This window comes from Lampetra planeri, chromosome 17 (genome assembly GCF_965212315.1).
Source record: "Lampetra planeri chromosome 17, kcLamPlan1.2.h2, whole genome shotgun sequence".
Classification (NCBI taxonomy): Eukaryota; Metazoa; Chordata; class Hyperoartia; order Petromyzontiformes; family Petromyzontidae; genus Lampetra; species Lampetra planeri.
Window position 1 is genome coordinate 521,713 of NC_136123.1, and position 14,153 is coordinate 535,865.

General features: G+C 61.0%; 2 protein-coding genes across 2 annotated transcripts; both read right to left on the reverse strand.

The window, feature by feature from the left end:
* Nucleotides 1-121: 121 nt before the first annotated feature.
* Nucleotides 122-9,204, reverse strand: LOC144723190 (ankyrin and armadillo repeat-containing protein-like). The gene is made up of 6 exons (XM_078601720.1): nt 9,163-9,204; nt 8,588-8,747; nt 8,043-8,190; nt 7,559-7,681; nt 2,055-2,131; nt 122-1,543 (listed from the first exon to the last, which is right to left on the reverse strand). Exons 1-6 carry the CDS (start codon nt 9,202-9,204, stop codon nt 1,443-1,445), a joined length of 651 nt encoding a protein of 216 aa, XP_078457846.1. The 3' UTR covers nt 122-1,442.
* On the reverse strand, nt 8,571-13,223 carry LOC144723224 (uncharacterized). Its single transcript, XM_078601780.1, has 5 exons — nt 12,330-13,223; nt 11,681-11,859; nt 10,840-11,076; nt 10,148-10,312; nt 8,571-9,734 (listed from the first exon to the last, which is right to left on the reverse strand). The coding sequence occupies exons 1-5, from the start codon at nt 12,881-12,883 to the stop codon at nt 9,433-9,435; spliced, it is 1,437 nt and encodes a 478-aa protein (XP_078457906.1). The 5' UTR covers nt 12,884-13,223; the 3' UTR covers nt 8,571-9,432.
* Between the last annotated feature and the right edge of the window lie 930 nt (nt 13,224-14,153).

Genomic DNA, 14,153 nt, shown 5'->3' on the forward strand with positions numbered 1-14,153 from the left:
GCGCGTTTCATTTACCGAGTCACACGGGACGGCTTCGTTTCGCAGCGGCGGAGAACGAGCTCCGTAGACCTGCGATGATGAAGACTAAACATCGCTAAACAATTCTGTGCATTGAATAGTGTGCGGGAATTTATAATTTATTTAAACGTAATGGCAAACAATACGTTAATATTACACGCTTAAGGCAATGTATCAGATAAACACTTTGAAAACTAGACGGAAACAATACAAACCAGAAGATACAAATAGCTATTCTCTAATCAAATTGCTGTCCGGGGTCGTGACCGTTCACGCTGGGGTCGGCGATGAGACTGGCACACACGGAGAGAGCTCCGCTTCAGGCGGCCGGCCACACGCGGTGCCAAGTCTACGGAAGCACCTCCTTCGCCAAACACCTCTCAATGTCAGAGGTGGAGTGGAACGATGGCGGCATCGCGATTTAGCGGCCTGCGCTACGAACCTGACGACCGGAGCGAAATCTGCTCGGCGGATAACATCGGTGGAAAGTGCTGCCCCCCCCCCCCGTCACCAACCCGGCCTGACCCCCGTGACGACCAAGACAACTTGAGGAGGCTTTCGTCCAGCAGTGGATTGCCCATGGCCTGATAATTATTATTGCCATCAGAGGTCCCGTCACTAGAGCCGCGTGGCCTGCGTCTTAAACGCAGGAAGTTTTTTGTCAAACAACCATTGTTGCTTTAACACTCGGGTCAGGTTGTTGCTGTCGGACCGAGCTACTGCGGCTCCGACGCAATGCAAAGCGATGGGACACGATGGGAATCGGGGTGAACCCATCAATACAGGAGGGCCACCCGGAGGTCCCTGGGAGCCCAGCGTAGAATGCCGCGTGCGGGTCCGTGAGCAACAAGGAAATGGCCTTGCTCTGGGTCCCACGTTTGTGCGAGGCCCACGGAAAATTGATTGCCCCAGATCCCACAGCCCCCCCCCCCCGCCCCATTCTGGGTGGCTGTGGACACGCGCACAAACCCACGCACGCACCCACGCACGTACCCACGCACGCGACCAAACTCGTCCTGCCCCGAGGTGAGGCCCCGTTAGAATAAAAAAAGGTCTCGCGACACCGTGCGAAGAAGCATCCTGGCCCAAGGCACGGCCAGCATGCCGCCCTCGTCGCCGCCTTTCTCCGGCGAGGACGTCGCGCTGACACGGCCGTCCAGAGTCGGGGACGACCATCTCACCGCCATTCTGCAAATATGAATTCCATCGCATCTCGCCATGAACGTAAATAATCTGGACGTCCGCTAGATATCTTGGTTTGCGGGATCGCGGAACGTCCGAAGCAATCCTTCCCACATGTTTAATCATTTCGGCGGAAGGCGCCGAGGGCGTGCCCTGGCTGAGGTCCAGCGAGGTCGCGTTTGTTTGCCTCGTTTCCGCACTTCCTGCCGCCCGCGAGGACGACGACGACGACCGCGGCACGGTTACCGACCCGGGCTGAGCGCCAGTGAGTCGAGCGTCAGCTGTGACACGGAGCGCGGCGCGCCCTCGGCCAGATGTCGCGGTGGCGGCGCCGGCAGGGGGCCTGCGGGCGGCACGACGCGAGCACCGCCGTTAGCGTCGGTGCGGGAGCCGGGACGAGCGCGTGGCGCTCCGGCAGCAGCACGCAAGGAGGCACAGCGTTCCCCTCGCAAGAACGACACAAAATGCCGAAGTGATTTGCTGCTGCTTCATCAAAATCAGCATCGAGGCTCTCAATTCGGTGCTCTCAATTTCTGTTTACATTATTGCAGAACCAGTGGTGGAAATTCCACATTCCTATGGCGGGTACACGTATGTCAACAGGACACAACCACTGTTGACCTCCTCACAGAGTGGTGCTCACTCCTAAGAATACCGAGTGGGAAATGTTTGTTCCAACTACTTTTCATTCAGCAGATTTAACACCCAGTAACGAATTCTGGTGTTAAGTGTATATTAACTTACACATACACACACACATAAATAAGTTTACATTCATGAAAAAGCTCAAACATGCTCCGTGACGTACAATAACTGCCCTGGGGGGGGGGGGGGGGGGGTTTGGAGGCGCTCACCCGACAGCAACTGGGCAGCCGCGCGAGTGAAGAGGTCAGCACTGGGGTCACTCGGGGTCGCGGGGTCAGCAGCGTTCCTGGAGGTCACGCAGCACGAGGGCTGGGTTAGTCAGCTTCAAGAGCCGCCGCGGCACACGGACACAGCGCTACCCGCCTCGCAGTCGCACACGAGAGGGAGTCGAGCGGTGTCGCTTGGGAGTGTGCAGGCGGTGCCATTGCACCGAGGGCCACGAGGCAGGGGGGCCCCGGCGTTAGGCTGTGGTGCCTGGGCCTCTCTGGGGGGAGGGGGTGAAAGCAGGCCCGGTGGGGGGGGGGGGGGCCCATTCAGCTCCATCACAGACCCACTCACAAGAGACGCGCCAGGGATCCATTCTCACATCACAGACTCAGACTCGCAAACACCCCCGGGCTCGCATCGAGACCCATCGTGACGTGGCTGTGGAGCGTGCAGGCGGTGCGAGTGCATCCAAATCGGTGCCCCAGGCAGGGCCCACGCCACTCGCGGGGACTGCGCGAGACGAACCAAGAGGGCTCGAGGGGCCGCGGCAAAACGGCAACACCAATGCTGTGGCCCCGTATAAAACGCTTCACCGTTTAAAGTCTTTAACATTTCATTTCTCCACCGGCTATGCCTGCCTCTAGCGCTCCGCCGCGGTGTTTGCGCTGCGATTCGCCCACCCCTCCCCCTCCTCGGCAGAGTCAACTTTGTTTGCTTTCGAACAAATCACCCGGAACGCACCAGGCCCCGTCACATCTCGCGAGCCAAGCAGGCGCTGCGCCTGGACAAGGCGCTCGCACGAGCGAGCGCGTAGCGCAGGCTGCTGCGTATGGGGAGCTACACGTTACCAGGCAGAACAAGAGCTGTGCTGCAACAATGCATTTGCTGTTGTACGGTACTTATGTGGTCCCCGTCTTCGCCAACTCACACTGACCGGCGTGGTGAAGTATGGTCGACGAAGTCTCGCAGTGTGGGGAACCCCTTATCGAGCACTGGGTTGACACAGGGCTGTAACATGCGCAGGTATTTATTGAAGCGTTCCGGCGAGAGGCGCCTCGTGTAATTTGTTTGGTGGTAATGGTGAACTCCGTGGTTAATGTTTGACGAGTGGTTTGTTTTCCTTGAGCAATCATCAAGAGAAGTGATCAAGCAGCCGACGCGCCCTCCAGAAAACACGCACACAGTCACATGTAAACATCGCACACGGAGCAACATCATACAAAGCACCGTGGCACACTCGATGTCAATGTCACATGGCGTTAGCCACTACGCAGCAACATCATGGCGCACCGTGAGGCGACATTGCACTCAACTCTCACGACTGAGCTCTGGGGTAGGCCATGCCACGATCTGACCAAACATGTTTCGTGGAAGCCCTCCATCACCGCAAATGCCAATCATAAATCACAGCATGGCCTCCAAATCACGCCGAACTCCACCACGGAGCAGTGATCACCCCAACTCCACAACACCATGCGCAGTGGACACCGCGCAGTGATCTCTGGAATCGCACAAAGGCAGATTCCACTTCACAACACGCATCTACACAGCCACGGGGCCAACGCTGCCGCACAATCCAGTGATGCGGCCACGGGCGACATCAAACGGCCCCAATGTCTGTGGACGTCACGGGCTCGGTGCCCGTGCGGCCGACCCCAGGAGCCCCTCCTCACCACCAGCAGCGGCAGGCCAGGGCCAGGGCCCTCCCCAGCACGGCCCCCTCGGTGGCACGCAGGTTCCAGAGGTGTCAACCCCTCGCCCCGTCTCCCCCCAATGAAGCCGGGGCACGAGCAAGACGCGAAGTACTCCGCTCCTTCCAAAACAAGTCACGTGGCGGCACGCAGTCGTCGACCGCTCGGATTTTGCCTCTCCTTGGGCTTCTGTTGTGCGCCTCGCGAGCTAAGCATGTTTGAGCCTGGACGGGTGACTACCACTCATAATCAACCAGGTTGGTATCGGCAGCTGCGGCGCTGCCTCGCGGGCAGCAGAGGGCAGCGCAGGGGCAGTGGGAGTCCCCGCTGGAGCGCGCCGTGAGAGAGAGAGGCTGCAGGGATCGCCCTGCGCGTTATTCCTGCGACCGGCTCCATGTCGCGCGTGCCGAGACACGCCGAGCCCTGACCCCGGCCCTGACCCGATCCTCACCCCTGCACTCACCGCCCCCACCCCGGTCCCCGTTTACAAGCCGCCCATAACACCCCCGCCCCCCGATTTCCCACCCTCCCTTCGCTTCCCCCCGGCTGCCACCCGCCCCCAACAACGCCGCTGCGCTTCAAAAGCGTCGCAACTTGTGGCCGCGGGACTTCAAAGGGGCGCCGAGGCGCGGCGGCCCTCCCCGGAGAGCCCTCGGAGAGCCCCGGGGGGCAGCTGAGAGCACAGCGCCGCGGGGCAGCTGAGAGCTCAGCGCCGCGGCCTTGGAGGCCGAGCTCGGGGCAGGTGGCAGCAGAACAGAAAAACAGAGTCTGAGAGAGAGGCTTGTCACAAATGCAGCGGTGAAACAAATAGAAATCTGAGAATATCTGTGAACATCTGAGCTCCGTGACCTTGGAATCCAGGGGCAGGTGGCAGCAGTTCGGTAAAGTTCAAAGAGAGATATCAAAGACTGCGGAAAAAGAGAAAAGCGGAATTCCCTGGGGGACATCTGTGACCGGCCGAGAAGCAGGATGCAGTTTCAGCTGCGTCGGTCCGGGTTAGCGACGCAGAAAATGTCTCCGCATCCAGCGCACCACATCGTGTATACCTCTGCAAATAGCGGTGGTTACACCGAGCCACGTGCTCCCCTAGACTCGCTGTCTCCATTGACCGGTGACCCAGACCGTGGAAGTCTCGGAGTGTTTGTGACTTCTTAAACAACCACGCAGCCCCTTGGGAATCTCCTTCAGAGGCCCTCTTAAGGGGACGAGAGGCTGCTGCAAATACGTCTCAGGTCCTCCAGGCATGGGGCAATTCCTTGCCCTGCCAGCGGCTTCATGTGGTCACGCTTGGCCTCGCGATTTAACCGATTAATTATTGCGTTTGTCTCGTTTGTTCCATCTCGCTTGGTGTCGTTTCCCATTTCTTCCTACTCGTTTGTGCAGTTGTGTCCGCGCCACGAGCCTAAACGCAGCATTAGCATCTCATCTGCTTCCATCGTAAACAATCGGTTCTCAAGCGCAATGCGCCATGGGTACGCGGCGGCAGAGGAACAAGAAGACCACGCGCAGGGAGTCGCCACGTCAGGGGACTCGTCCAGGCAGGGGGCTGGTGCGACGGGGGCCTCTCAGAGAGAGAAAGGGAGGGGAGAGAGAGGGAGGGAGGGAGGGGAGTGACCCCCTTTGTGAGCACAAATGAAAGCACGGGCTGAATGCGAGGGCCCTGAAAGGCCCTGAAAGGGGAGTTATTTCGCTGGGTAAACTTTGGCCCCCGGGTTTAATCGCTGCCACCGCGCGTGTTTGTTTAAACGCGGCGAGGGAACAATCCCCGCGACTGTGGCGCCGATGTTTGCCGAGCGTATCGCTCGATCTGGGCTCGGCTCGCGGCGGCGGCGGCTTCACTCAACACCAGCCGGGGAGCCCGGCAGCGGACATCGCAAACACGCGCCGGTTGCCATGCCCTGGTGGTGGTGTTGATGCCCTGGTGGTGGTGCCCTGGTGGTGGTGGTGCCCTGGTGGTGGTGGTGGTGCCGTGGTGGGGGTGGTGCCCTAGTGGTGGTGGTGCCCTGGTGGTGGTGGTGCCGTGGTGGGGGTGCCCTGGTGGTGGTGCCGTGGTGGTGGTGATGTCGTGGTGGTGGTGCCGTGGTGGTGGTGGTGCCATGGTGGTGCCGTGGTGGGGGTGCCGTGGTGGTGGTGATGGCGTGGTGGTGGTGCCGTGGTGGTGGTGCCCTGGTGGTGATGCCGTGGTGGTGGTGGTGCCGTGGTGGTGCTGTGGCGGAGTCGTGCTGGCCAGGCGTGAACATAAGAGGGGCAGTGGCCGCCCTGCAGCCCCCCTGGATGTTGAGACGGTCGTTACGACATCACGCACCATTTGAGATTGTTTTGTTGACGAGTGTCAAATTCATCATCGTCGTCATCATCAGCAGCCACGACCGATACCACTGCCGTCGCCACGGCTCGCGGCCTTGCGAAGCAGCGCGTTTGCCGCTCGCTGCAGGAGCTCACGGTTCGATTTCCAGCGGCCGCCTTGGTTATTACTGCAGGGCTGTAATAACAATCGAGAATTGTACGTCGTCTGCTCCACGGCGGATGTTAAATGTTCCCGAACGTCATTGCAAGGAGAGACCATTGCCAAATACAGACGTGCAAGTGTTTCAGTCGGGATGGCATCAGCGGCAATCATCGCCGCACCCCCCCCCCCCCCCCCCGGACTGGCAGATTGATGCTCCTAAGTCACTCGTGCAAGCGAGACTCGTCTCGTCAGAGAGAGAGAGACGAGAGCGGTGACCGCCATCGCGCGGTGTGCGAACGTCAAGTCCCGCGACCCCTCTCCCCCGCCCCTCCGCGACATGAAACAGCCTCCAGGCGGCTGCCCCCACAACACCAACCCGACCCAGAGGCAGCAGCGCAACGACAAGAGCGGTCGGCGTTGATGCGGGAGCGCGCACATAAACAGGGGAGACAAAGGCAGCCGCGACGACAAACACCACCAGCCCCTAGCCCCGCCGCTCCCTCCTCCCAGGCGGCGCGACAGCCACGCGGGTTCCCGCAGGTGCCCGCAGGTGCGCACGCCATGAGGGCGATGTGCCCGTGCCACAGACTGTGGGGGGGGGGGGCAAGTGCTGTTAGCGAGCACCTGCGAAGAAGGCCGGCACTGCAGCACACGAGCGGGCGGGTGGCCAGCACCACGCCCGGCCGCCTTTGTCTCCCCCAGTGGCGATGTTTACTACGCACCGCACCGGGTAATCATTTGAAGGCAGAGTCGACCTGGGGGAGGCCCAGGACAGGTTCAGACAATCGTCACCGGTGTTGGTGATCACGAGCGGGACTCAAACTCTCGGCTTGCCGGGGTTCGTAGCGCAGCGTAGCGCTAACCACTGCGCCACCGCTCCCCGCACAGGTGTAGCCCCCACGACAGCGGCAGTGAGCCTGGGATGAGTCGGGGGACGAGTGGTGCAGCTTGGGGTGTATGGTGTGCTACTGTGCAGGGTGCGATGGGGTGTGCTTCTCGGTAGTGTGGTGCAGCTTTATGGCGCTTGCTTGCCCAGGACACCCTCACCAAGTCCTGCATCTGAATGGGGTGACTATTGGGATGGACCGTGGCACCGGCACACAATGGCCGACTCTTCTTTGAATGACTTTGTGGGATCTTTAACATCCACTGTGGAGCGGACGACGCGTATTTTCCGGTTAACGCGCCCGTAGTTTTAACCAGGGCTGCCTGCCGGATTCCAACCGCGTGCCTCTGCGGTGTGCGTAGCGCAGCAGGAGGTGTAGTACAATGCAATGTGGTGGTGCGGGGCATTAGCGGATGCGGTGGCGAAGGGCGGAGGGCGAGGTACACGGTAGTAGTGTGGCTATGCTGCTGCGGTGCTGACCGTGGGGAGGACAGTGCCAGCGCGCAGTAGTGCTTCCACGCCTGCAGCAGCGCCGGGCAGAGGGCGCTCTGCTGCTCCGTGTGCTGCAGCAAGACGCCCGCCAGCCGTGGGCTCTCGCGGCACCTACCCCACGGGCAGCGGAGCCACAGACACCACGGACAGACAAAGACGCATCGACAGAAAGATGGATACACAATCAGATGGACACAGCCACACCGACAGATAGACGTAAACACAGGCAGGACGCAGGTGTACATACACACGGACATACGTACAGACGGATAATCGAACACACACATGCAGATGGACCGAGCAGAGCACACACACATCACTTAGACGCTCGCACATTCTCAAACAACTGGAGGCAGATTCAATGAGTCCTCATTAAGTGTGCATTTACCCGCACTCGAGCTCCCACTCTAATCCTGAGAGCCATGGGGGTTGGGGGGGGGGGTTGGGGTGCCGAGGGATGGGTGGTCCGCACCTGCGTAGAATCATGCGGACGGCCGGGTGCGTGAAGCTGAGGTGGCCGAGCGCGAGGGCGGCGGAGCGGCGCACGCGCCCCGAGGGCCCGTCCAGCAGCGGCCACAGCAGCTGCACCACGTCCACAGCCACCAGCGCCTCAGGGACACCTGCGGATTCTCACACACACACACACTACAGATAAAGGTCCCCTGTGTAGCCTACGCTGCCGGCCGTCTCTGTGCCCTTAGCAAGCACCTTTGAAGGCCAGGACAAAGCCCGAGTGAGCTTTGGCTAGTAGCACACAGGCTGCCTTTGTCTCATTCGCATTTCATTTGTAAAAATCGCAAATGAGAATTTCTTAAGCGTAGGGGTCAAGGCTTGTTTCGCGAGTGAGTGAACCGATTTAAAAATTGGCGACGGGACGAATGCACCCGCGTGCATGCCTTCGTGCGTGCCCATGCCTTCGTGCGTGCCCATGCCTTCGTGCGTGCGTGCCCATGCCTTCGTGCGTGCGTGCCCATGCCTTCCGTGCGTGCCCATGCCTTCGTGTGTGCGTGCCCATGCCTTCGTGCGTGCGTGCCAGCCGAGCGATGCAGTCGGCCGCCAGCTCCACAGTCTCCTTGTCACCCCGCGAGCGACACAGCGAGTCCACCAGCACCCCCATGCCCCTCGCCCGCAGGGATGCCGCCTTCCCGTCCACCACTGCCCGCGCCAGCACCACCACCTACGGGGCAGGGGGTCACCGGGGTTCCCCATCACGGGTTGACATCAAAACACGAGTAAATCCGGTATTCGTGCCGCTGTGTTTCACAGATGACCGTCGTCTGCAGGGGTTTCACAGTAAGAGTCAATGTTGCTGTGGGGCTTTACAAGTTGGACCCTGACGCAAACGCACAATGGCCCACTAATGTCCACCGTGAAGCAGACAGCGCGTAGTGTTAATGGCCGATACACGCTGCAGTATTAAACAGAGTGGCCTCTGGGCTTGAACTGCAAACCTCTGCAATAAGTGACAAACACGCCCGGGCCACGTCACCACCCCAAATCCAATTCACTCCAGCACTTGATTGCCACATCATCGCGTTCCATTAACCATCATTCCTCCTTCGGTTCACCACCACCACCACCACCACCGCCACAAGGGGAAGCAGTGCGGGACCACGTGGCAGGATGAAGGACATCACTGGGTCGGTACGGCAACCGGGCAAGGAGAGCAGCAAGTGAAGAAGGTGGGAGAGCCAGGATGTCGGCAGGGTGAAGAGGGTGACGCGACGAGGAGAGTGGCAGGGTGAGGATAGGGGCATTGCGGGGAATGCCGCCAGGCAAGGAGGGCAAGGATGACGGCGACGTCAGCTCAGCCGCTTGGCCAAGACGCGTGTGGGGGCCAGCGGGGGAAGGTGGTGCAGAGGTCACGCGGCTCTCCGGAAATCTCGGGCGCGGGTGGGCAGGCGGCACGCACGCGCCTGGAAAGCGGCGCCGACGCGGTTGCGCTCGTGCCGCGAGTCGAGCGCCGGCAGGAGGTGGCGCGAGCGCAGGCCGCCCGCCCGCTGGATCTGGCGCAGCGTGCCGGGGCTCCGGAACGCCAGCGCGGCCAGGGCGGCACCGGCGCCCACGCGCACCGCCTCGTCCGCTGGCGCGGAGCGCAGCAGCCGCAGCAGGCGCTCCACCAGCTCGGCCACGCAGGCGCTTGCGGCCGGCCTCGCGGGGTTTCCTGAGTCCGGCGCAACCGAAAAATAAATGCGGATCGACCCGGAAGAGGCGCCTCGAGCACCGTGCAGGCGTTCGTGCTGGCGACTGCCGCACGTGCACATTATGGGACGTACGAGGATTCCCCCAAACACGCGGCAGTACGGGGGAGCACGGTCAAGCGTACCGTCCGTCTCACTTGTGCCGTTACATTGGCACAAATGGCAACAACACCACAAGGTCCGTACATAATTTTCACTGCTCGTGAATAACACATTCTCACCGCACGATTGTCTCCACGTATCGGGAGTGTGGGAATAAATCTACACTCAACCGATCGCCGCGTCATCGTTATGCACTTCAGTGTAAACAAAGTGCGTTTGGCCGATCCGGGAATCGCGCACTTGCGCCGTTCAGCACCGGCGGGCGCCACCTCACCGAGCCACACGCTGGCGAGGGTCCAGATGGCCTCCACCTGCACCTCGGGGGTCCTGAGGGGCCCCGGGGGTGCCGGGGCCGTGGCGGGCCCCACCAGCTCCAGCAGGAAGTCCACGCAGGGGGAGTTCAAGACCTGCAGCTGGTGCACCGGACTTGGCACGTAGCCTGCAACCGGCACCCGGAAAGGCAAATCGGGACCAACGACCGATCATGGTAACAAAAAAAATAAACAACCCATTGCTGAATTACTTGCAAATTACGGAATTGGAATTACAAAAAGCGACATCGCTCCGCTACTGCCAAAACCTGGCAGGAACCTCCTGAAAAAGTCTTGAGCCTCGGTGAAGCTTTCCTGCGTAAACAAGCAGAGTGCTACTAATGATGGTGGTGCACCACCACCACCATCTCTTCATCATCCCATTACCACCGACCCACTCCCACCACGGAATCCCATCCTACCAGGACCACCACCATCTCTCACTTGCTGCCACCACCATTCGACCCCTTCCCACCAGCACCACCGTGGCCACCACACACCATCCCTCTATCAGAGTCGTTATTTTTTTCACCTACGTGACTTTACCGAAAGAACTAAGAGTATGAGCTGTAAAGATTTTTTTCACAGACGTCTAACCCACCGCCACCATCACCACCATCGCCAGAGAGATTCCCTCCAGCCGCCCGGCACGTACCGACTTCGAGGCAGATTGCCCGCAGCGCCGGCAGCGTGGCCAGCAGCACGGGGTGGCTGCGCGTCTGCAGCAGGCGCAGCAGGGCCTGCACCAGCGGGGAGGGGGTCGCCGTCACGCCTGGGGGGCGCCCCCCCACAGCGCCCGGGCCCCCCCGTGCCAGCGCGCTCACGCCCCACGCGCCCAGCAGCTGCAGGCGCTCCGTGGCCGAGTGCGCAAACTCCACCAGCGTCTCGGCGCCTGCGACGCGGCCCACGAGCGGCGCCGGCGAGAGGAATCGGTCAATCGACTCTCGTCGTAGCGAGACGCCATTGTGGCCCCAGCCGTCTGCACCACCACAGCTCGCCAACACGTTTTAGCACGCGACGAATTTCACGTTTAAAACTTTGCGGACTTTGGAATTCTGTATATTTAAGGTCAGTATGTCATATTTAGACGATTTGCATAAAGTGATATTTCACGGGTCTCCGTGCCAACTAATGCGATGTCACCCAATGCCGCCACTTGACCGATTTGGGCAGTGCACACGTAATTTGCGATCTCACAGGTGTGGATCGATCCAAATCTATGGTGTTTATTTTCAGATCAACCAACTTTCCTATCTAGGCGGCAGTTTTGGCTATTTAACACAGCGGTGGTGCAGTGGTGGCGAGCGGTGGTGCAGTGGTGGCGAGCGGTGGTGCAGTGGTGGCGAGCGGTGGTGCAGTGGTGGCGAGCGGTGGTGCAGTGGTGGCGAACGGTGGTGCAGTGGTGGCGAGCGGTGGTTGCGCTGGGGGCGAGTGGTGGTTGCGCTGGGGGCGAGCGGTCTTGCGGTGGCGGCGACGAGCAGCGGTGCGGCGCTCACCCATCGTGGTGGCGAGGGCCGTCTCGCGGTCGATGTCGCCGCCGGCCAAGGCCCAGAGGGCGGTCCCCGTGGCCTCCAGGACGCGCTCCACCCGGGACCTTCGCAGCAGCTGAAGCATCGGGGCGGCGGCCCCCAGCTCCAGGGCCGCGCGCCGAGCCCCCTCATTCCCCTCCACAAGCCTGGCCACGGCGCGTCACAACCATTCACAACGCGTCGCTGCGGGTTTCACCTTGCGATTTGATGATGCGCATCGTTTGAAAAGGCGAATTCATTGATCGCTGGTGTGATGAAATTGCCTGGTTTTGGGGGCACCTGTGATCAATGTGGCTGGTTTTCTGCAGGACAAGTCCACAACAGCAACCCAGCTTTATGCTAATATTTAATTGATGGGCAACATTGTGATCCGTTCCCACCCTCCCCTACAGACAGACAAACAGAGCTAATGCATTAACACTTTGAACTGATAACCCACGTGCCCACTTAACTCATGGAATTTTCCAAACATCCCAATGAAGGATCCTCCTGACAAAGAGTCCTCACACGTACAGGGAGGTGGATGGACAGAGGTGGACGGAGCCGAGGTGCTTTCAGCCTTAGTTTGGAATGCATAACAAAACTGGCGCAATGCCGCAAATTATGGTCACCTCACCCTCGCAGGGCCTCGATGGCGCACAGCTGGAGCTCTCGGGACGGGGCTCTGGCCAGACGGACAAGTGCGGCCGCCCCTCCCCCCGCCACCAGAGCGTCCTGGTTGTGCGCCGGTCCCGCTGCGATGGCGCCCGCCGCCCGGCACAGCGCCAGGGCGGCGGGCCCCTCTCTCGGCACGCGTGCCAGCAGGCCGCACAGCGCCGGCAGGAATCCCCTCTGCTTCCCGACGGCGCGCTGGCAGCTGGGGTCACCCTCGGCTATGAGGCCCAGCGTCTCCACGGCCATCGCGGCACACCGCAGGCCACCGTCGTCATCATCGTCGTTTTTATTGCCGTTTGACGCGGCCACGACCTGCGCCGCTTTGGCCAGCGCCGAGACGGCACCGGCAGCAACCAACGCCGCCCTGTGCTCCCGTAGCCCCGCCACCTCCCGGAGCACCTCCAGGGCGTCCCGCAGGGATGGGTTGGGACCGGCGCCTCCGACGACGCCGACCAGCAGCGGAACGAAGCCGCCGGTGGCCACGACGAGACCGCGGCCCAGCGGGTGTCGCGCCATCGCGGCCAGGACACGCAGGCTCCCGACGCACGCCGCGGCCCCGCCGAACGTGCCCAGCACCCTCAAGAGCACTGGCGCCAGGCCCTCCCGCGCCAGCGCCTCCAGGTGCCGGTCGGCGAAATCGCGCCGCGCCAGCAGCTCGGCGACGGCGCAGCTCACGGCCTCCGCCACGTCGCCGTTGTCGGAGCCGATTCCCCTCACCAGCAGCCGGTGCGCGAGGATCGGCGGGGTCGCCGGCGCCGGCGGGTCCAGCAGGCGCTCCAGCGCCTCCGCGCCGCCGTGCAGCGCGCACAGCTCCACCGGGCTGCGGTTGCGCACGTCGGTGGCATCGAGGCGGGCGCCGCGCGCGACCAGCAGCTCCGAGCAGCGGCGGCGCCCGGGCCCGGCGGCCGCCAGCAGCAGCGGCGTGGAGTGCAGGCCGTCGCGCGTCTCCAGCTCCAGCTGCTCGGCAGCGGCGCCGGGCTCCGCCAGCAGGGCCTCCAGGGCGGCCGCGTCGTCCTCGTGGGCCACGTGGTGCACGGGCGCCCATCCCTGCTCGTCAAACGTTCCCATCGGAGTGCGGGGACACGAGGATACCTGCGGAATTCCACGGAAAAAATCAGGGGTAGGTGTCGGTACATGGACATCTATTTACAGGAGGTCCAAAAATATATTTCAATTTGACTTCAAGAAAGAACGTTTATATAATAAGTTGTGAATTCCCCAATCCACAAAACCGCCATTTGGGCTCCGAATACCGCTCTAGACGACAGCTACGAGATGAGATGTGCCACTTGGAGCTATTTGGCAGCAATCTAGGATCCCCAAGGCTGTCGTATCTAGCAGCCTTTACTGCCGTAGACTCCACCACTACACCTTAGTGCCCGTAAATGTGTCACGGACTCCAATTGTTTCCTTCACGAACAGAATTATCCAAGGTGAACCGGTCGGAGCTGCGGTCACTTTACAGCACATCTTAGCAACGAGACCAAACGAGGGTCAACATTCAGCAGTTTGCGGTCGACTCGCTCGGCTCGCGGTGCCGCTGCAGGTGGCGATTATTTTAGCAGAACCGCCCGGTGATCTGTCACCTGCGACCGCTTATATACGAATCCCACTGCAATCAAAACAGCCGATTGTACCGTAACATTTGCACAGTCCAGACAAAATGGACTAGATCTATCACCCAGAAGCCACAACAAGGACCCTTTCTCCAGCAAGGGAGAGCTGGGATGCAGAACATTGTTTTAATTCATTATCATCATCATTCATGTTCCATCCACCGTTGGAT

Excerpts from the sequence above, each read along its gene's own strand:
- LOC144723224 (XM_078601780.1), bottom strand. The coding sequence starts at position 12,883 with ATGGCGCGACACCCGCTGGGCCGCGGTCTCGTCGTGGCCACCGGCGGC. Across the intron at positions 11,077-11,680 it reads GGCCCTCGCCACCACGATGG|GCGCCGAGACGCTGGTGGAG; the intron begins GTGAGCGCCGCA and ends GCCGCGTCGCAG. Across the intron at positions 10,313-10,839 it reads GGCAATCTGCCTCGAAGTCG|GCTACGTGCCAAGTCCGGTG; the intron begins GTACGTGCCGGG and ends TGCCGGTTGCAG.
- LOC144723190 (XM_078601720.1), bottom strand. The coding sequence starts at position 9,204 with ATGTCCTTCATCCTGCCACGTGGTCCCGCACTGCTTCCCCTT. Across the intron at positions 7,682-8,042 it reads GTCCGCATGATTCTACGCAG|GTGCCGCGAGAGCCCACGGC; the intron begins GTGCGGACCACC and ends CCCGTGGGGTAG. Across the intron at positions 2,132-7,558 it reads CTGGCACTGTCCTCCCCACG|GAACGCTGCTGACCCCGCGA; the intron begins GTCAGCACCGCA and ends CGTGACCTCCAG.